The following is a 21,933-nucleotide window of genomic DNA, read 5'->3' as shown; positions in this document are numbered from 1 at the left end:
GTTGTTTTATTCTCATTCTAAGCAACCATTGATCTATTCCACCTTCATCTTCCTTAGTAATCCTCCCCTATTCTTCTTTTGTTCCTAGGTTTGTTGAAATTCTCAGATGTATGTGAGTTAAGGTCTGTGCCCCCTCAATCGAAAATCCTAGGTTCCTGCTCCCTCTGTGTCTGGGTGAATCCCTGTTACCACGCAATCGAAACTCCCAGGTGCACAAATCGATCGAATAAAGCTTGAGTATCGATGAAAGGTGGAGAAAAACAGATAATTAACCTTTCGACCGGCGAATTTGACTCACAATGCGAGCCATCGGAGCTTTCTATAATAACAGTTCTTCGGTGCTACTTTGACCCAACTGTGCTTGTTTTTATTCTAGTAATGTTCCACCATCAGTTCCGAATAATTGATAATAACAAGAAAGAATTCAAGAGAAGAAGAACTTCTCATGTCTATCTTTCTAAAAGTGAGATCGTCAGTTGAACGATCGAAGTCTCGAGGAGCTTAACTCCGGCGGTTGTCGGGGAATGAATGAGATAGCTTCTTTTTGCCAGGTGTGACCTAACAGAGAGTCTTTTGACTCATTTGACAACTATATGAGACTAAAATTTTTGAGCAAGGAACCTCTTAAGGCAGAAATAGCGTTCGAAGCTTTCACATATATATATATATATATAACACTTTTTTCATTTTTTAATTGTCTTCTTGAAGATAAGGGTTTGTAAGCTGATTTGATGGTGAAAAAATGTCATTTTCTTTGAGTTTGATTAGCTAAAATAAGGTTTTAGCAAAAAATGCGGGGTTCTTTTGTGTATTGTCAGAAGTTTTCAGGAGAAAACCTATAATTTTGCAGAAACCCGGTCTAAACCAATGACTAAACTGGTTGTATCCAGATTACCTTCGCCATGCTTTCCTTCACCCATTTCCGATGAAACCTAAAAACAAGAGGCCGAGACCGAACGGTAGTCGTCGTCTCTGACTGAGTCGTCGTCCTCGCTGTTGTTTTCTTTTTCTACACCTTGCCTAATTTTTGTGAACCCAGTTCATGACATTAACGTATTGTACGGCTGGGTAGAACATCAGCGAAGAAACACAAAAAAGAATCCGGTGGCGGATTTTGGCGAGGGAAATTAGGGTATGATAGTTTGGGATCGAAAGAGGGAGGTAGCATCGGTGTTGAGAGAGAAAGTCAAAGGAGGAGGAGAGAGAAACGGTAATGTCGATTTGGTTCCAAAAAGGTATAGTATAGGTAAGTCAACTCTCTTATGACGTGACTTAATATTAACCTTTAGATTTAGTTTGAAGAAAGTGGGAAAGATGGCTTATGGAAAGGATCTGTGTCGGTAACAGTCTTGCAATTTGAAAAGGGGCCCGCTGCCCCGGGGGGGGAATTTAGCACTCTTTCTGTATTACCTCACATAAAAATATTAATAAAATACCAATAGGACAGTGCCCTAGCGATACTAAGCTCGTACTTCTCAAATAGAGGTTAAGAGTTTGAGTCTCCGTGGAAGTATGTGTGTGTGTGAGTACCCAACTAGAAAAAAAAAAAATATTAATAAAATAATATTCTTGTTCTTGTTAAGTATTACATTATTGTTTTTTTAGAACTAAAAATGCTTCCAAATGGTTCGTGCTGGAAAATTTATGCGAATTAAATCTTGGGTTGAATAGGCCCAATTAAGTGTGTGGTTATTATTGGATTATGATTTTAAATAAAATCAATCTATAAATGGATTCAAACTGTTATAATTGAATAGGCTCAATTAAGTATAATTATTATTGTATTATAATTTTAAATAAAATCAATCTATAAAACCAATCGATTCAAACTGTTGTTACATAATTTGGTTTGAGTAAATGTTAATTTGAACCTCTAAACTGAACCAAACTAAAATCTTGACTTTTTTTTTTTTTTGTTCACTAAAAAAATTAAAGCTTAAAATGTGTCTTCACTTCACAGAGGTAGTTTTCCTTTTTTGGAGTATTTTAATTTTAATAAAAATTTTGTTTATTGATTATCTAAGACGATCCAACGTGTTTTAGGTGTGTGTCAATATATTCGAAATATGCTGACATGGCGAGTCCCTATTGGATTGTATGACTCCACGAGTCGTGGCTCCACTAGAGAAAAGCCAAATCACCCGACTCACAACTTTATGGACCTCCGACCTCATCCGGTTCGCTAACCGTCTCATTTACCCACCCACATCTCTCTCTCTCTCTCTCTTTCTGTGCGAAACGGACCCATTAATCTCTCTCTCTCTCTCTCTCGCTCCGCTGCATCTCCGATCTGCGTGCCCTAGGACCAGTAGAGAGAGAAAGTCACACAATCTGTTTCTCTCTCCTCCCCAGGTACCCCCAACACCCTCAAACTTCTCACTCTCTTTCTGTTGGAACTGGAATTGTAATTTTCATGTGATCGTCTTTCTTTTTCTTTATTCTTTTTTAAAGAAAACCGCCGTTAGCAATTAGGGTTTTTGATTCATTTGATCTTGAAATTGGGATTCCCTGAAAGGATAGTTTATATATATATATAATTATGTTATTTGTAATTCACTCAAAATCTTGAAATTGTTTTGGTTTCTGTATTGATATCAGATTGTCGCTTTAGGGCTGCATCAACGACCGAATCATCCAGCGGTTACATTTTTTTACCAAAGAAGGCGCTGAATTGTGTTTGTTAAAAATGAAGAATATTGAGCGTCTTGCGAATATTGCTCTGGCAGGTTTGTTTTCATTGCCCATTTGATAATTCTTAGTAATTTGATCTGTAATTGCACAGTGATGCATGGTTTCTGGTGAAGCAATAGTTGGATCTGTAGAATTGTTAATTTTGTTTTAGAATTGATTCCTCTGCTACACTTTTGAGGTTAATATATACATGACGTACATTTGTATGATAACTGTGTCAGAGCAAAGTTGTCATGAGTAGAGTATCTTCCGTTCATCATGAATTTGAGATTGAGTGCTAAAAATGACTTCTTTTTCTTTCTGGTTTTTAAATTATCATTTTACTGATTTTTTAATAATCAAACCACGTTTCTTTTTTCTTTTTTTTGCCTCCCAATAAGTTTGCATTTTTGTGTCTTTTCTCAGTCTTAATTATAGGTCACACATTTCAGAATAAATTATCATTTTGCTGATTTTTTAATAGTCAAACCAATTTGTGTGTTTTTTTTTTTTTTTACCCAATAAGTTTGCATTTTTGTGTCTTTTCTCAGTCTTAATTATAGGTCACACGTTTCAGAATATTCCTTATTATCCCCCATTTTGTACAAAACTAGGCTGGATATATGTAGGCAAGCAAAACTCGAACTGCCCATTCTCAGACTATCCAGAAAACGAACAAAATGAATCTAAAAAATATTGAATACAGCAAGTTGATTCATTCATATATCAATACTGCAAAATCAAGATCCATTTTTAGGCCTGTTTTGATTGTAAACTTTCCAATTTTCTCAACCATTTTTAGGAATTTGGAAATCAACTTTTGTACTCTTTAAGTTCACTCTAGGGAAGTCTACCTCCTAAGGTGTTGGGGTCCTGCTGAATTATTATAATATAGGGCTTTGTTTGGAAATTGTCTAGAGGCAATGTTTTGGGTGGTTTAGTTAATATTAAAGAAACCACAGTATAAAATATATGTGAGGATTTTTTTGAAGCTGTGGTTGGAAGTCTCTGTCTCTCTCAATTGGCTGAGTATTCGTGGAGGAGCCTTGCAGAAGCTGGGTGACTTTTTGATACTACTGACTACTGAGTCTTAAAACCTCGAGAATACTGGATGTGTTTGGAGGTTGTGTTACATGGACTCTTTTGTTCTTCCTAATGTACCCAGGTCCACATTACACAACATGGGTCCAGGTATGTGATATGTGTTCGACGCACATGTCCCAGTTGGACTCCTTTATACTCTTAATATTTTATTTTATCTTTTGATAAGTAAAAATTCATATGATATTCTTTATATTCTAATTGTGATGATGGAAGAAGAAGAAAATCTCAAATTTTGATAGTAAAGAAAGGTTTCCTATTTCCGAGATAGATGAAATTCCCTTTTCTTCATATTTTATTTAGTTTAAATTATCATTGAGTCTATTTTAAAAGAGTTATAGTATCATAAGTTCTTCCACTTCTATGTAGCATATTATGTTTTTATGTGAAAGACACATCCATGTACTGGAGTCCAAGTTTTGCACACATTTCAAGTTAAATCCCCAGATTATAAGATTTGGGATTTAGGAAGGTGCCCACTTAGATACATATTAACACCTGATGGATATATTGAGTCCTTGTAACATAGTTTGGATATGATGCGAAAAATATATTGAGAGAAGATCTGACAAAAAGAGAACGAAGGAGAAGTCCTCTTGGGAGATAGAGGTAAAAATGAAGGAGAGGAAGCACTTGAAGGAAGAAATATGAAAAGTAGAGGAAAGAAGAGAGAGGGGATTACCTTGGTGCTTTCATGGACTTGCATGACGACTAATTCCAATGAGCAATATGTTTTCATATTTGTTCATTATTTTCCATGTGTACCTATATATTCTCTAACTAAGGAGGTTATTTAAGATGGAAATAGCTGAGGAAAAGTTAAGTATGTTACTTCTTTAAGATTTATCAAAAAAAAAATGTAGGTTACTTCTTTAAAAAGTACCCAACTAGAAGGAAGAAACTACTTGAGGAGGTGACTTTAAGAGGGAACTTACCAAGAGAATGACTTATGGACCAATTAAGTCTTTTAGGAAAAAAAGGAGTACACCTTTTAGAATTTTGACATTAATAAAGAGGATTAGTGATCCCATGAGACTTGTATCCAAATTTAGGATTTCTTTGGCTTAGATTGTCGCATTGATTGCTTTTCTGTAACAAGTGATGACTGACTATATCACTACAATTTGAGCTTTGATACTGTAACTGGGACGATGTGAGATACTAGGAAGACTGGTGGTGTGGAGACGGGGCCTACTGCGAGATATACCCTTGTTTGTTCTTGTTGATGGAAAAGAGCTTTGCTAAGTGATTGAGTTTGCATCTCAAATCCTGCACTGTTGGACTCTCTCTGAAGATACTAAGTGATATCAGGAGATGGAGTATTTGTTTTTTTAATTTTCCTTTCGATTTTCCTTTGTTCGGTGGAGACTAATGATTGAATGGATGGATATAGAAGGTCTTGTGGTGTTAACATTAGAATGGGAAGAGATGAAGGTTCTAGTTGAATGGTAAGGCCTGCTAACGTTTCTTTTCTACTCCTAAAATATTGGTGGGATCTTAAAAACTACTTCTTGTCAGGATTTTCCTTTCCTCCATTCAGATTCTGCTTGCTTCTGGAGGTGTGTTCTTTTGGTTGGGTGATTTTTTTTTTTTCGTATGTAAAATCCAATGGATGGACTTGGTACAGATGCACTTTGCATACCGGGATCTTCCAAATTTCAGATCATAGGACCAATTTTCCGTTCCTTTTGTCTTTCACTTGTTTGCTTGGAGGTTTTAATCTGCTTCATGTAATTGGTCAGTGTATTCAGGGTTTCCTGAATATTTAGCAGATTTTTTCACGTTTAGGTCACTTGTGGTCGTTAATTCAAATTTTAGGTTTTTCTTGATATCACGTTTGTTTGTGACATTTAGGTCACCTGGAAAGAACCTCAGAATACATTAGTTATTTCTTTAAATATTATTCTGGTATAAGGCAGGGTGAAGTCAGTGTTTGTCTCTAATGCTATGTTTGGTTGGAGGGATGGATTGAGGAGGGATGGATGAGAGGAGGGATGGGTGAGGCTTTTCTTGTTTGGTTGGAGGGAAGGGAAGAGAGGGAGGAAGCAAGGAGGGATGCTTCATCCCTCCTTTCTTCATGTTTTTCTATCCGCCGCCCAATTTTGGGGGGAAGGGAGTAGAGAGAAAATGAATAACAACCAACAATATGCAATTTCCAATTTTAACCTTTTCAAAAAAATTCAAATGGATATCTACTTTTTATTATTTTATACAGTGAGGATATATTGGTAAAAAAATATAAAAAGTCTCTTTCCCTTCCTTCCAACCAAACAAAAAAGTATCACTCCATCCATCCTTTCTACTATCCATTCCATTCAACCAAACAAAAAATGGAGGAGACACCTTCCGTTCCCTAGGGATTCCTCATCCATCCATCCCTCTATCTCTTCCATCCATTTTTCCATCCCTCCAACCAAACGAAGCATAAGGGTTCTCATAGACAATTCTGTTGTATCATATCTCTGGCAGGGAGGGTGTTAGTTATTCGTTGGTCTTGTTAGATTCTCTCGCTTTTTTAAAAAAATAAAAAAATTACCCTCTTCGTCTCTGGCACTTCATCCCCTTAAACTAGCTGTGAATTATTTAAAACAGGAGATGATTGGTAAGTGCTTCAGAAAATCTGGTACTGCAGCACGCTTCTTGATTCTGATGCTTTGAGTTGTTTGTTCAATCATCACCTTTCTTTGTGATGATAAATTTTCCCATTCTAGGGCAACAATAGAAAGGGAAAAATTGTAATTCTTAAGCTCCTACTTTTATGTTTGAATTTCAATTTAACCCTTATTATTAAAATACTTTATATATGTGGGATATCTATTCAATATAGTATAGGCCCATGATTTATGTGGCAGCACATTGGTTGTTCTAGGTTTCTAGAGCAATTGCCTCCGTGATTAATGCATGTTATTGTTGCATGCAGGTATGACTTTTGCACCACTGATTGTGAAGGTAGATCCAAATTTAAATGTCATTTTGACTGCTTGCCTTACGGTTTACGTTGGTTGCTACCGTTCGGTCAAGCCAACTCCACCATCAGTAAGTGCAACAGCACCTGTGTTGTCTCCTTGTTTCTGTTTATGTATTTTGCTTTCTTTGAATTTAGGCTAACTATTTTAAATTGTGAACGTGTTTTATTTTGCAGGAGACAATGTCTAAAGAACATGCCATGCGCTTTCCCTTGGTGGGGAGTGCAATGCTGTTGTCTTTGTTCTTGCTCTTTAAGTTTCTATCAAAAGACTTGGTTAATACTGTACTGACGTGCTACTTCATTGTACTTGGAATCGTCGCTCTTTCGTATGTTTTTTTCCGTATGGATCATTCTACTATACTTGATGTTTGTTGCAAGCTATTGAAAACTAATTCTTTTCTGTATTTAATTATCTCACTTCTTTCCTTCGCTTCTTTTAGGGCAACGTTATTGCCTGCAATCAAACGGTTTCTGCCAACGCATTGGAATGAAGACGTTATAGTCTGGCGGTTTCCATATTTTCGTTGTATGTATTCTCCTTGTTATCCTTTCCTTTACAAATGCTTATTGTGTTTGCTTTTCCTGTTACTTTTGAGTTTTGTTTTTCATTGTACTTAATATTTTGCACATTGTTTCTCTGTTGGCCATACAGGATGCCAATACTTCGTAACCGAGTTTTGTTTTTCTTGTGTTTTCCTCACTTTTCATGAATTGATTGCCTATTCGTTTGGCAATACTGCTGCAGTATTATTGCACATTGGGGTTGTGATAGTGGCTTATGATTATTTCTTGTGTCAAGGTTAGGAGGTCTGTTAATGAATCAGATTTTGATCTAAATCAGATCCGATTACTTGAATATGGATTGAAAATTTAATTCGATAATCCAATAACCTATGAAGCACAGATACAACCACAGAACACGGGTCTGACACAAGATGGATACGACACGTCAAATCCCAGAAAAAGGACACGTGGATATGGTTGGGATACATCAATAAAACAATAATATAATATATATAAATTAGTTTTTTTTTTTTTTTTTTTTTCTTTTTCATTAAGCTACATTAACACGCGTCTGATACCGCCATGACAACCCCTGGTGGAGTGTTTGTGCTTCCTAGTTGTTGACAGTCCAAATCTAATAGTATGTTAGCTTACAAACCGGATATGAATTATGGTTAATCCAATCCAATAATAATTCGATCTCACACAATATATTATTATCTATGCTACACACATATTATCTAATGCTATAATATATAATATTTACAAACTATCAAAAGTCTTTTATGATTATTTTCTCTTCTTCTCTCTCTATTTTGTTTTTCACTCTTTACTGTTTTTTCTTTAAGCAAAAGTTAAAAATCTTTCTTCTCTTTTTCGTCTTCTCTCTGTGTTTAATTTTTTTTCCTTTCTAATCATGGTTTCAGGAACTATTTTGACATTTCATTTTTTTAAACAAAAAATTACACTCTTATAGACGAGTTATCGGATCGGATCTCCAATTAATAACAAATTTGATTTGTTTTTATTCATGGATGATCTGTCAGATTGTCGGGTTGGATTGGCTCAAGAAATAATCTTATTGAGATTAGGATTGGATCAAACTTGATTTGATTCGAATTCCTATTCGTTTATAGGTCTAGTTGAGAGGTATAATTATTGGCCAGGGCTTAATTATAGTTCAACTCCTTCTCAACATGTACATTTGTCTAAATGGATATGGAAGGTATGGCCGTGGCAAGACACATTTTCTTGTAGAGACGGTACTCTGATCTGTGAATCACTTAATTGCAGCACATAAAAAGCGGATTTTGAAAGACGAAAATATCCCTCTATTTAAGACTTAGAACAGTTTGCAAAGGATTGAAACTTGTGCAAACATGGGTTGCACCGTTATATTGTGGCTTCTGTCTGTGAATATGCCATTTGTTATCAAATATGAGTGCCCGTGCACGCGTGCACACGCACACACAAGTGACACAACACATAGCCATCTCATCTATCAACTATGCTAATGCTTTTGTTTTGGAGGATGACAATGATGAGAAAACTGAACTTACCTCCTGGTTCATTGTCTGTACTACCACTTTGATACAATAATATTTGATATATGATACTTAGGTAGATGTTGCCATTGTGCAATGATGACTAACATTTTCAATGCATTTGATTCACCCCATATGTTATCCATTTCTTTGAAAGTTGTCACTTTCTTTTCTCCCCTCTATTTTCCTCTGTCTAATTGTTATTCAAATTCAACTCATTGTTAGATCTGAACTCCCGGAATTGCCAGCATGTGCCCGGTTTTGGATTATGGGGTGCTTTACGAGACCTGGTACCACCCTCATTGAACAGAAAAAATAAAAAATAAAAAAATTGATGGTTCATTTTGTCAAACATATTGTACTTATTAAGAAAATTAATTTTCAAAACAATTTCTTGCTGTTATACACTGGTTTTTATGCTGATTAGAATAGCTGAACTGGAAGGAGAGCGCTGGTTTGATTTTACTAACAATGGTTTTATCGATGTCCTTGGTCAATATGTACAACCCCCAGCTTGGGTACTGCAAAGCTGCATGTGCTGCTGTTTCTGTTGAGATTTTTTAATTTAGTTTTGACAAGTAAGATTTTTATAAAAGGCGCTCAAAAGGAGAGTGCTCCCAAAGAAGACAACAGCCGACCAAAATTGACAATATAGCTTTAAGCTATCCACAAAATCCAAAAGACAATCCTTTGAATTACAATCCCGCCCATTTACCCAAAAGAATAAAGAAGTAAGAATATTGTATTTAATAGCCCAAATGGGAGACTCCTCTCCTTCAAAGTATCTTCTATTTCTTTGGCGCCACATACCCCACCAAATACAAAAGGGAATGACCCTGCAAGCATTTCTGACTCGGCTCTCCACTCTACACCCTTTCAGAGTCTCTAACAAGTCGACCGTGGATTTTGAGAACACCCATGGAAGACCAAACACAAACAAAAACACAGGCCAAACATCCCTAGACACTGAGCAATGAATAAGGAGATGGTTGACAGATTCCCCCATCTTCTTGCACATATAACACTCGTTAACCACATCATGACTTCCTTTTCTATGGTTATCAATAGTAAGGATGCTTCCCAAAGCAATAGTCCACGAGAAGAATGCCACCTTCAGTGGAGCTTTCGTCCTCCAAATGGCTTTCCAAGGAAACACAGGGCTAGGACGCTCCAACATACTATTGTAGAAAGACTTAACCTCGAACATCCCTTTCAGGGTACCCACCCACAGCATCTCGTCCATGTCCACCCCGAACCACGGTACCACCTGTCTATAAATGAAGGCTAGGGAGTCTGTAACCTCCAGAAGTTCCCTATCATGAAACTGTCTACGGAACTGCACATCCCAAGTCACCCTCCCATTATCGAGTCAGCAACCACAGCATCTCTAGCAATCCGGTAAATACGAGATAATCTACTAGCTAAAGCCGAATCCCCACACCATCTATCTTCCCAAAACCTGACATTACTCCCGCTTCCAACCTTGAACCGAATACGTATGGAGAATTCATCCCAACCTCTACGGATTAGTTTCCAAGAGCCCATACCAGCTGGGGTTCCACCCTCCCTAGACCCTCCATCACACTCCCCGTAATGACAAGCTATAACACGCCTCCAAAGCTTGGACCTCTCTCCCTTGAACCTCCACAACCACTTGCCCAACAATGCCTTATTAAACACATCCAGCCTTCAAATACCCAAACCCCCCTTATTAATAGGGGAACACACCCTCTCCCAGTTAACCAATTGGTACTTGAACTCATCTCCTAAACCGCCCGACAGAAACTTCCTCTGAATATCATCAAGTCTTCGAACAACTGTCTTAGGCACTGGAAAGAGCGACATAAAGTAGGTCAGGAGATTTGAGAGAGTGCTTTTCATAAGAGTAACCCTCCCCCCTTTGGACAAGTATTGCTTCTTCCAACCTGCAAGCCTCCTCTCAAACCGCTCAACAATCGGATCCCACACATAATATCGGGAAACATGGCATAAGTGGTTTATGTTTTTCCAAATAAATGCAGTTCTCTGCCGGCATATGCCTTGGTTCTGATTCCATTGTATGCTTCTGGTGTTTTGACAGATAAATGTTGGTCAAGCCCAGTAATGTTTGTTCTTCTTCTAAATTTTGTTTGTGAACATTCTAATATAGAATGCAATGTGTTTGTTTTTTCTGCTTCTCAGTTTTCATTTGATCTGGTTGACATTGTCTTGCTTGTAATATGCAGAATGATGTTTTTCTTTACACATTTCTTACACAGCTTTGGAGGTTGATTTCACAAGGTCTCAGATCGTTGCAGCAATCCCTGGATCCTTTTTTTGTGCATGGTATGCTTTGAAGAAACATTGGCTAGCTAACAATATTTTGGGCCTCGCATTCAGCATCCAGGTTGGACAGCATCGTCTTTATAGTAATATGTATTATATAATGTGCTGTTGATTATTTTCTAACATCCTGTTATCTTTTTTCTTCTTTTTAGTTTGAGATTCCCATTTGCTCTATTGTTTTTTCCTCTGATTTTTTGGGAGACTATGTCAATCCACAAGTTATAATGTAAAATTTTGACCTGATAAGACTAGAGCTCTTTATTTGTCAGCATATATATTTCGGTCCAGCTTAGTTTCTCTACTAATTATCGATATGATGTTGACTTGGCATTCTCTAAGCATTTCATGATAGTGATCATGTCTTATGTTTCTGATTTCTGCCGGTGACAAGTGTATTTATATCTTGTCATAATTTTGTATAGTTTTAGACATGTGTACCTGCAAGTACATCCAATGAGCTTTATTGGATCTCAATCAGCTATTGCAAGTATTTTAAGTTTTCGATATATTTTCCCCTGTTTGGGGTATTGAATGTCATAGGAAGATTGAATGGGACATTATGAAAACCAAAAAGAGCATATAGTATGATTTATGTAGGGATCACTAAGAGCACAACTGATAGTCATTGTTTAATAAGTTCTGTCGCGGGCCGCTTAATCAATTACTGGCAAGAAACTTGTGTTGCTGCACAAGTCAGTCTTTTTCTAGTTCATCATTTAGATAGGAGCTCAGAATTGTTATACTTAAGGGATGATATTAATGTAAAAACTTAGAGACTTATGAATAGTCATTTCCTTGCGATCTATAAGCTGCTGATCTGTCATTGGTATTTGTACCAGTTTTTTTGGTTAAATTTATTTATTATTTTTTGAAAAACCCAAATGATTATAGGGCTTGGAACTAACACTCTCGTTGAGATTTGTTTTATCAACCTTTGAGTATGAGAACTTGCTTGTTGAGGTCAGTTTATTATGCTGACAATTTATGCCAGCTGAGTAATTGCTGAAATTGATATAAAAAATTGCTTATTTCATAAAAATTTTAATCCAATCTTTCAGAAGTAAAGAAATGAAATTATGTGTTACAAGATACAATAGTGGAGAACTTCTCAAAAAAAAAAAAAAAAAAAAAATGTTACAATAGTGGAGAAGCTACCTAAAGATTTTTTGTGATTTGGAGTTCACCCCAGTTGCATATTATTATCATCATTATTTTTTGTGATTTGGATTTCACCTTGGCTGTGAATTCATTGAGCCTGATTCAGTTTTTGTGTTCTTTGGATGCTATCACTGCTGTCCTTTATCTCTCTTGCCCAATAAGTTTAACTTCATTAAAGAACGCAGTAGAATGGGGTGCAATCCACGTACATGGGTGGTGCGTAAAGGCCTTCAAAATCAAGAGGCAAAGAGTTGAAGAGATCAAAAAATTTCCTCTTTGAGGAGGGAAGGATGGAAGGTCCATCCCTTCAAAGGGTCTCCTGTTCTTCTTCCTCTAAATATGCCTTATGAGGCACAAGCATGACAGCAAAATTTCAAATTCTTCCCAACACTCCAACAATGCTGTCCACCTCCATCGAGCCAAAAGTTCCCCACCAATTGTGGTATGTAAAGTCACTTTAAACAATCAGAAAAAGAAGGCACCTAAACTCTTTAGCTAACTTTTACAATGAAGAAAAAGATGATCAACACTTTCTCCCACCATTTTTCACATGGAGCACCAATTCGTAACATTTGCTTTCTCCTCATATTGACAATGGTTAAGAGGACTGCCTTAGGCGCCATCCACAAAGCGAGCCACCTTAAGGGAGCTGCGCTAAATAGCCTTTTAAGCGAAAGCTGAGCCACCAACCCATGAGAACCTTTCAAATAAGATTTGATGGAACCTCTCACTATGATTATCTTTCCACCTGATCAACTTCTCAGCTCCCCAGTTTCCCCTTAAACAGTTACCCCATGTAACAGATCAAGCAATGAGTCCACTGCCTCCCAACTTCCAATCTCGGAAACTGTGTGGAACCTTCCTAACCACTCTTTACTCAGTTAAGAACTCATACCCCACAATTGATTCCTTGCTATCAATTTCTAAGATGAAATGGTATTTTGTAATATCTCCTTAGGGCTTGTATCCTGCCAAACATCATATCAAAATCTGGTCTATCAATCATTTCCACCCCAAAAGTGATGACTAGAAAGAACCTCCTTGCCACGAACATCACATGATACAGTCTTACAGATACACAGAGATGAAAGCTCGAAAAAAGGACTGGCATGTCAAGGAAACAACAATTTATAATTTTGTATTTTTATGTGTAAACATGTTGGACGCATATGTAATTTTAATTGATTGTGTGAAATTTTGCTTTGGCAAGTGCATCATATATCATTCTACTACTATTGTCGTACTATTTCTTTTTCATTATAATTAAAATTTTGCATAGCATGCTTGACTTGTGGTGCTTGTATATATTGATGTCAAATTTGTTTAAATTTTTTTTTTTTAAATGGCTGGACATTTCAAGCATGTTCATCCTGTACCCGTAACAAAGTGTTTTGCTGCATAGCTCATGGGTTGATGAGTGGCTGAGAAGTATTGTTAAAGGTCCAAATTGGAATTTAAAGTCAAATCAGTGGACACGCCCTCTAAGAGTGTCTCATCAGTTTTTGACACAAGTCCAACTCAGAAGCAATTCAAATCAGAAGTTTCTTTGCCATTTGGATTTTTGTCGTATGGATTGATGAAAATGACTTGCTTTCTTGATGTTCTTGTCTGTGTTCTTTAGATTGAAGACGTCTTTAATTTTGTGAACGCGCATGCACATGTGTGCATAATTTCTTATGATACTCTTAAAGATTTCGTAATTTCCATTCTTTTAATAATAATTGCTTTGTAATTTCTGAACTGTTTCATTCATATCCACTTGCTTGCATGCAATAATAAATTATTAAGCATTTTGAATTGGTTGGATTCAATTTCTAAAGTTTTAATTTGCAGGGAATTGAAATGCTTTCTCTTGGCTCATTTAAGACTGGTGCCATCCTTTTGGTAAGAAATAGAATCTATTGATTTGTTTTTTTACTGTTTTTTATTCTCAATATTGTTTGTCTAACAATGAGTGAATGTGACTTTAAAATTTCAAATGTAGCTTTGTAACTTGTCAGTCCGCGCCCTAAATTCTGTTTTATCACCTTGTTCCCTTTTTTTGGGCTTAAGTAACAATTACCATTTTTGAACCAGCCTGGTTAGATCACAAACCTGGAATATGTTAACTAAAGCTCCAAAAGGTTGAGTATGTTGGTAGAAGAATTTAAAACGATATGTTAATATCCTTTGGGTAATGTAAGGGGAAATATGACACTGGAGAACTAAGCTGCGATCAAATAATTCTTAAATTTGGCTTTGGTTTTAGGATTAATAATTGAAGCGGCCAGGTTAGGAACAGAATGAAATGAGGGTTTGATTGATCAAGGTTTTGATGCAGATTTTGTTGTGAAATCGAAAGATAAAGCTTCCTGGCATTTTAGGCAGTAAGGAAAATTGGGGATTAGGCTTCTATGTTCAAGGGATTAATTTTTTTCGAATAAATTACGGTTGTTTGAAGGACTATTTAGTCCTCAAAGTGGCCATTACCTATTGCCTGTCCTTCTTACACATATTTATGCTATAATTTTGCTTGCAAACTTGAATCCGCATCCTCATGCTTGTCAGTTGGGGCTTTTACCGTGTACCACGAATAACCACTTTTAATTGTGGCTTTTAATTGTACAGAATAAAGGGGGAGCTAAAATGAAAAGAATAACAATAAGAAAAAGAAGGTAAACCTTGGAATTGTTCTAGTCGTCTCGCCTAGAACAACAGATTAATGGAGTCCCATGTCTACGAGATTTGAAGAATATGCTATGAAATCTTTGGAATGAAATCAGGGTTGTCTGAAGGGCTATTTAGTCCTTAAAGAGGCCATTACCAAGTGCCTGTCCTTCTTACATGAACTTAACATTTGCCATTATTTGCTTGCAAACTCGAATCCGCATCCTCACACCTGTCTGTTGGGGCTTTTACCGTATACCATGAATAACCACTTTTAAGGGCTATTTGTTGCTTTTAATTCTACAGAATTAAGGGGGATCTAAAATGAAAAGAATAACAATAAGAAAAAGAAGGTAAACCTTGGAATTGTTCTAGTGGTCTCACCTAGATCAGATTAGTGGAGTCCCATGTATACAAGATTTGAAGAATATGCTTTGAATTCTTATTGATCAAAGCATGTTTTATTGTCTCTATACTCTACAAAAATTGCTTTATAAGCTCTTGTCTCGCCTATGTAGGGTGTTCAGAGAAGAGACTTAAAGACAGGCCTGATCTTTGGCACCATTTTTGCATAGAGTAGCTGATCTTAGACTCGACAAAATCAAAATTAGATTATAAACAGCGTATGGAACAAAGAAAACCTTTTAACTTTGTCCTAATCGATAAAGGTTTTTAAAATTAATTTTGATTAAATCCAAACAAGACTAGAGTGCTAGACATACTCGTAAACAATTGCCTACTAACCTAGACACCAAACAAAACCAAATGCCTGGTATCTGATTGTAGTTGCAATCTCCAAAAAAGCCAAGGCCAGTTCAGTGATAGGATTTTGGCCTTAAAAGGATCCAACCTAAGTCGAGTTGTAATTCGAGTTGTTGTCACCACAGTGCACATTTTCCCACTGCCACTGCCATTGAAATGCTACCATTGTCCTGTTCGTTTGCTGCACATTCCCTGCACAATAACAGTCACCGCTGTTACTGTTAGCACCAGCAATTCTAGCGGAAGATCGTTTTTTTGAATTGTAGTGTAACGACATGCTCTTTGACCTTTTTGTTCTATAGCAGTATGTAAAAAGTAGAAAAGAATATATGCTTGATTTTCACAAGTTATATGCTATTTTCATTAAGCAAAAGTTGGTGGTTATCTTTTTATATCCATGTTAGTCCATACACTTGGCGGTTATCTTTTTACCTGATGCCTTTCATGCTTCAATGCAGGCTGGACTTTTTGTATATGATATTTTCTGGGTCTTCTTTACCCCCGTAATGGTCAGTGTTGCAAAATCTTTCGATGCTCCTATAAAGGTCAGTATGTCATGTCAAGTGAAATATTTACCTTGCCTGATTGTATAATTTTTTTGCTTCAGTATCACATGTTTTGAAGTTTGGTGTTACCCCAATTGACATGATATTTCAATTCTGCAGCTTTTATTCCCAACAGCAGAAGCTGCACGCCCATTTTCAATGCTTGGACTTGGAGATATTGTAATTCCAGGTATGACATTCAAGTTAAATGTAAAGATTTTGTGAAGGTTAGTTATGATTTGCTGCTGTGTGAACATTCTACCAGAGATGTTTTAAAGGCTAATTAGACTTTGCAAATTCATGGGGCAGAACTTTTTCTTATAACCCGTTTCTCTCTTTTAATTAGACCAACTGCAGTCAGTGAGTCCGGTCCATACATGGCCTCTAAATATATATATATATTTTTTGGGTAGAAATACATAGATGACGGTTGTCTGTCTTTGTAATGAATACATGCTCGTGCATATCCATGCTTGGATGCCACACAACCTTTTGGAACCCAAACGGCATGTCTCTCTGATGGCATGGTAACATACTGAACTGCTATGGAAGCTTTCCAAGACACCTGCCTTCCTACTATGTTGACAACCCTCTGTGCCGCAGGCCCGCACTGGCACATGACACCTCCATAACTGCAATGCTGCACTTCTGCAGGATCCTCCTATCAATCATTCCCAATGCATGTGGCTTCCTGTTGGATAGCGGTAGGCATGCAGCATGACTTACTAGGCCCCACATTAGCATGAGTACTGTTTTTTTTTAACCTCTGAACTACAACAAGGCTTCTGTTATATATTTAGAGGGGCCTCTTTCTTAGGACCTTTGAAGACTTTACTTGAGTTTCCACAAGGAGATTGATCTAGAACCATACGTAGACTAGAGCTGACAATTTAGACCTTTAGATTAGCCTATACCTTTTGACTTAAATCTATCTTTGGGCAATGCAGTAGTCTCGGGGATTCTATGATGACCTCTATACTGCCTATCCACTCCATCGGCTTGCCTTATATTCAAACCTTAGCAGATAGCCTCACCACTCCATCTCTGCTGTTTGGTTCACCACACCATCTCCTTCTTTGCATTTTTGCAATATTTGAGCTGCATCTTTTCATTCTCATGATCGGTAGGCACAAAATCCCTATTATTGTGTTTGAAGAATGTCACCTTCATCTTCTTTGTACCAATTTCTAAAGTGAGAGTGTCTGCATAGACATAGTGGATTTACATTATCAGAGACTGGGTGATTTGTGTATGGATTGATTCAATTTATCAAGTTTTGACAGAGAAATACACTTATCCAAAAAAATATGACAGAGAAATGTGTCTCCTATATCTTCATTTTTGAATGTTCGTTTATATCTTCATTTTCGAAACACAAAATCAGATCCAAACTCTAACAGTACCTTAATTCCAGGACACCAAATAGATCTCTCAGCGTTAAACCTTGCATTCATTCCATTTTCTTGCCGTTCTCATCTCAAATTATCCTGCAAAGCATAGAAAAATTTTCGCTCATCCAAAACCCTAATTTCTCTCTACCGAGGTCACCTCCTGATCTCTTGCCTCCTTTGTATCTTCTTCAAGACTCATCGTTCGGGTCCCCTTACCTCTTCGACTCCTAAAACTTGGCGTGCTGTTTTATCCTTCCCATTCCAGCAATCCAATGTCTGTGGCCTCTGCAATTTCAAATTAATTTCAATTGGGTCACACCTTTATGTTCTAGGAGGACCACACTTTGACACACGATCCTTTTCCATCGATTGTCCCTCCCCATTGTGTCCGCTTTTCGCTTTGATATCGTCATCTCCGCATGGGACTGTCTCCCCCATGCTCTAGCCTCTTGGGAGCTTTGCATGTGCAATAATCCTGAGTTGGAATTGTATTCTTGGAGTTGGAGAGGGAGGGAGGGAGGGAGAGTAATAGTTTAAACATGCTAATTTGGAGTTTTCTTTTAATTTATGAGTCTTGGGAGTACATCTTAAATAAAAGATACAATAAGAAGTTTAAGCATACTATAACACAAGTGTCCTCTAGTGATATAGTCTACTTAAAAGTGCTTTTAATATGAAATAAATAAATAAGTACTAAATACAACGCTTTGGAACAATAATTTAGGCAATATAGCATTAATATCTGGGGACTTATAGTGCACGATCTTCTTGTGTTTAGAATGGGTAGGAGGATGTTAGAGAGAGATCTGGAAAAACATGAAGCAGACTTGGCTGAGTCTGTTGCAATTATGTTTCCTTCTAGTATATCGGCAACTATCAAACTCGTCCTTAGCTGTGTGACCGTGTCCATTCACCTTGGCTGCGTCATTGAGAGTCAATCGTGTCTCAAAACCATGGCTAGCAATGAGATTGGTACAAATTAAAATAACCACGAGTCTGATGCAATTATGTTTCTCACTAATATATGAGAAACTATTGAACTTGGCCACAGCTGTGAGTCTCAAAGCCATTGCTAGTAATGACTGGTACAAATTAAAATAACCACAGTGGTCTACTCACTTGTTCTCCTTGCTTGATGAGAAACTATAAAAGGACTTCCCTTTGGTACTTTGAGATAACGAGTGAAAATGTGTTCTTTTTTGAGAAGTAAAATATCATTTAAGCGCACTCAAAATGGAGCGCATTTCGAGTAAAAATATTGATATAATGATATAGTCTACTTAAAGTGCTTTAAATATGAAATAAATAAATAAGTACTAAATACAACACTTTGGAACAATAATTTAGGCAATATAGCATTAATGTCTGGAGACTTGTAGTGCAAGATCTTCTTGTGTTTAGAATGGGTAGGAGGATGTTAGAGAGTGATCTCGAAAAACATGAAGCAGGCTTGGCTGAGTCTGTTGCAATTCTGTTTCCTTCTAGTATATTGGCAACTGTCAAATTCGGCCTCAGCTGTGTGACTGTGTCCATTCAACTTGGCTGAGTCGTTGAGAGTCCATTGTGTCTCAAAACCATGGCTAGCAATGAGATTGGTACAAATTAAAGTAACCATGAGTCTGATGCAATTATGTTTCTCACCAATATATGGGAAACTATTGAACTTGGCCACAGCTGTGAGTCTCAAAGCCATTGCTAGTAATGACTGGTACAAATTAAAATAACCACGGTGGTCTACTCACTTCTTCTCCTTTTGCTTGATGAGAAACTATAAAAAGGACTTTCCTTTGTACTTTGAGATAACGAGTGAAAATATATTATTTATTGAGAAGTAAAATATCATTTAAGCTCACTCAAAAGGGATTGCATTTCGAGTAAAAATATTGAATTAAAAGATCAGAAATGTTACCAGTGAATTATTTCAGCACTTCCAGTGACCATTTGTTTAATGGAGGATATGCACATGTTGTATAATTTACTTTTATTACGAGTTCTAGTATCCCAGAAGGGTACCCTTCTATTATTGTCATGTTGAATGGATTTTACTTGATGGGTTTATATAGTTTTATAAATTTTTTCCACCTTTCAGGCATTTTTGTAGCATTGGCATTGCGATTTGATGTGTCCAGAGGGAAAGAGAGCCAATATTTCAAGAGTGCCTTTCTGGGATACACAGCCGGTGTGGTCCTTACAATCGTTGTTATGAACTGGTTTCAAGCTGCACAGGTGTGTATAGCATGATCATTTGCTATATTATGTATTTCCCCAATAAACGATGAAAATATAGAGTACTTACTTTTATCTATTATTCTGTCTTATATTTAGAGTGAGAACATTTCTATTCTTTATTTTGTACCTACTTTTATCTATTATTCTGCCTACTTATATTCTTTGATATCTTATCAGCCTGCACTATTATATATCGTACCGGCCGTTATTGGATTTTTGGGTATACATTGCGCATGGAACGGTGAAGTCAAACCGGTATGTGTACTATGCTTGTAATTTTTCATTGTGCTGTTGTCATAGTTTTTAATATCATATTAAACCAAATTTCTGTTTTTTGCTCTGATATTTATGATACATTAGTATTACAATAAGAGTCTTCTTAAGGAAAATGATATTCACACCCCACTTCACACTCCATATACTTTTCTGGAAATGACACAATTGCCTTTCAAAAGAACTCACACCCCACAATCATCTCAAAGAATTCTTATAATTCGTTTGGTAGTAAGGACGGGAAAATGGATGGTAGGAGTGATGCAAGAGGTATGTAGGGAGAGGAAGGTCTTCTTCCATCATTTAGTTTGGCTGAGTAGAAGGGAAGAGGATTTAGACCCTTTTTTTTTTTTTTTCCGCCTGGTAGGAGAAGAGGTTTTATATCTTTTTTTACCATTAAAACCTCATCAAAGATAATACATGTCAAGAAAACACTGAAGGTAATAATATCACTCTATAGTACATGCTATAATTATCCTTCTCTCCCTCCTTTCGTCCGTCCAATTTTGGACGGATAAATGGTGGGCAAGGAAGGATGCCTCATCCATTCATCCATCCCGTTTCTCCAACTTCACCCTGTAACAAACAATGGAGACATGTTCTATCCTTCCTCTCTTGCTTCCTCCCTTCTTTCTTCCTTCCTACTAAGCAAAGCATTGCACTCCACTTTTGAGGGTTCATGTGTCATTTCTTTTATTTAAAAAATCAAGTGGAGTGCAAGTAGAATGCAAATATCACTTTCCTATTCATAATTTATTAATTTCTTGTTTATTAGGTGTACTCGCATTAACCATAAGTCTTGATTTTTTCTTCTTGGCACAACGGTCGAAATCTGTAAAGCTTTGAAACTATCATGTACAGTTTATAGATATCTTGAGTGGTCCTTCCTTGGGCATAGTATTCGAAAAGCTTTTAGGTTTTTATTGGCTCTCTAGTTCTCTGAATGGCGATAGAGAAAAGGTGGTTGCATCCCCCCAGTCGGCGTATGACATGTGGAAGTACTCTGATCGGCAAAGTCAGACTAGAAATTACATATTAGTTTGTCTATTACCAAACGAAGACAGCCGCATGGAAGTAAGTGTGTTGAACATGACCCCATGATGTCCATAATTCAGAGTTTTCGGGAATGGTTAAAATCGTTGGTTTTTTAAAAATAAAATATAAATAAATAAAGTTAATTATCCTTTATCGAACTAAGTGGATTTTATATTAAATGCATGTGTAAATTGAACTTTGAATATTTGTTTTAATACACAGATGGCAGGAGTTGTTGCTTGCTTCTTTGGTATTTAATTGGTTGAAAATTTTGACCTGATTTTTTTTTTTTTCCTGTTGTCTTGTGCAGTTGTTAGAGTTTGATGAGTCCAAAACTACGTCTGAAGATGTAGATGTAGATGCCAAATCGAGCAAGAAAGTGGAGTGAGGTGAAACCCCACCGAAGAAAAGTATTCCGGCTCGATCAGAAAGTACTCATTTTTTTTTTTTTTTTTTTTTGAGGATTCAAATATTTTAAAAGTTCGATCTTGGCTAACTTATGCTATTGTAACAGACAACGCAATACTAAATTTTGCAATTGAGCATTTAATAACATTGGGCAATGTTAGATTTCCAATGTCTCCTATTTTTCATCTCGAATGTGAAATAACATTTTTAGATGTACCGGGAATGAAAGATTCATATTTCAAATTCAGAATTAGAAATGGATTTTAGACTAGCACAATAATTACACAAAAATAAATAGGACGTGACCATATGTTGTTGGTCCACGTGACTCCAATTATGCTTACTACAATATCTAAAAAGTTGAGTTTTGCTCT

The 21,933-nt window shown here is 36.6% G+C and overlaps 1 protein-coding gene across 1 annotated transcript; it reads left to right on the top strand.

The window, feature by feature from the left end:
* The first annotated feature begins 2,194 nt into the window (after positions 1 to 2,194).
* Positions 2,195 to 21,728, top strand: LOC132311496 (signal peptide peptidase). The gene is made up of 12 exons (XM_059809409.1): positions 2,195 to 2,352; positions 2,599 to 2,726; positions 6,692 to 6,807; positions 6,914 to 7,065; positions 7,180 to 7,265; positions 11,046 to 11,173; positions 14,104 to 14,154; positions 16,137 to 16,223; positions 16,344 to 16,413; positions 19,704 to 19,840; positions 20,021 to 20,098; positions 21,462 to 21,728. The coding sequence occupies exons 2-12, from the start codon at positions 2,687 to 2,689 to the stop codon at positions 21,537 to 21,539; spliced, it is 1,023 nt and encodes a 340-aa protein (XP_059665392.1). The 5' UTR covers positions 2,195 to 2,352; positions 2,599 to 2,686; the 3' UTR covers positions 21,540 to 21,728.
* The last annotated feature ends 205 nt before the right edge of the window (positions 21,729 to 21,933 follow it).

This window comes from Cornus florida, unplaced genomic scaffold (assembly GCF_030987335.1).
Source record: "Cornus florida cultivar Cherokee Brave unplaced genomic scaffold, ASM3098733v1 CherokeeBrave_3.0.0_Hap2_Chr06, whole genome shotgun sequence".
Classification (NCBI taxonomy): domain Eukaryota; kingdom Viridiplantae; phylum Streptophyta; class Magnoliopsida; order Cornales; family Cornaceae; genus Cornus; species Cornus florida.
The sequence above is the reverse complement of the archived record's forward strand: the minus strand, read 5'-3'. Positions and strand labels throughout refer to the sequence as shown.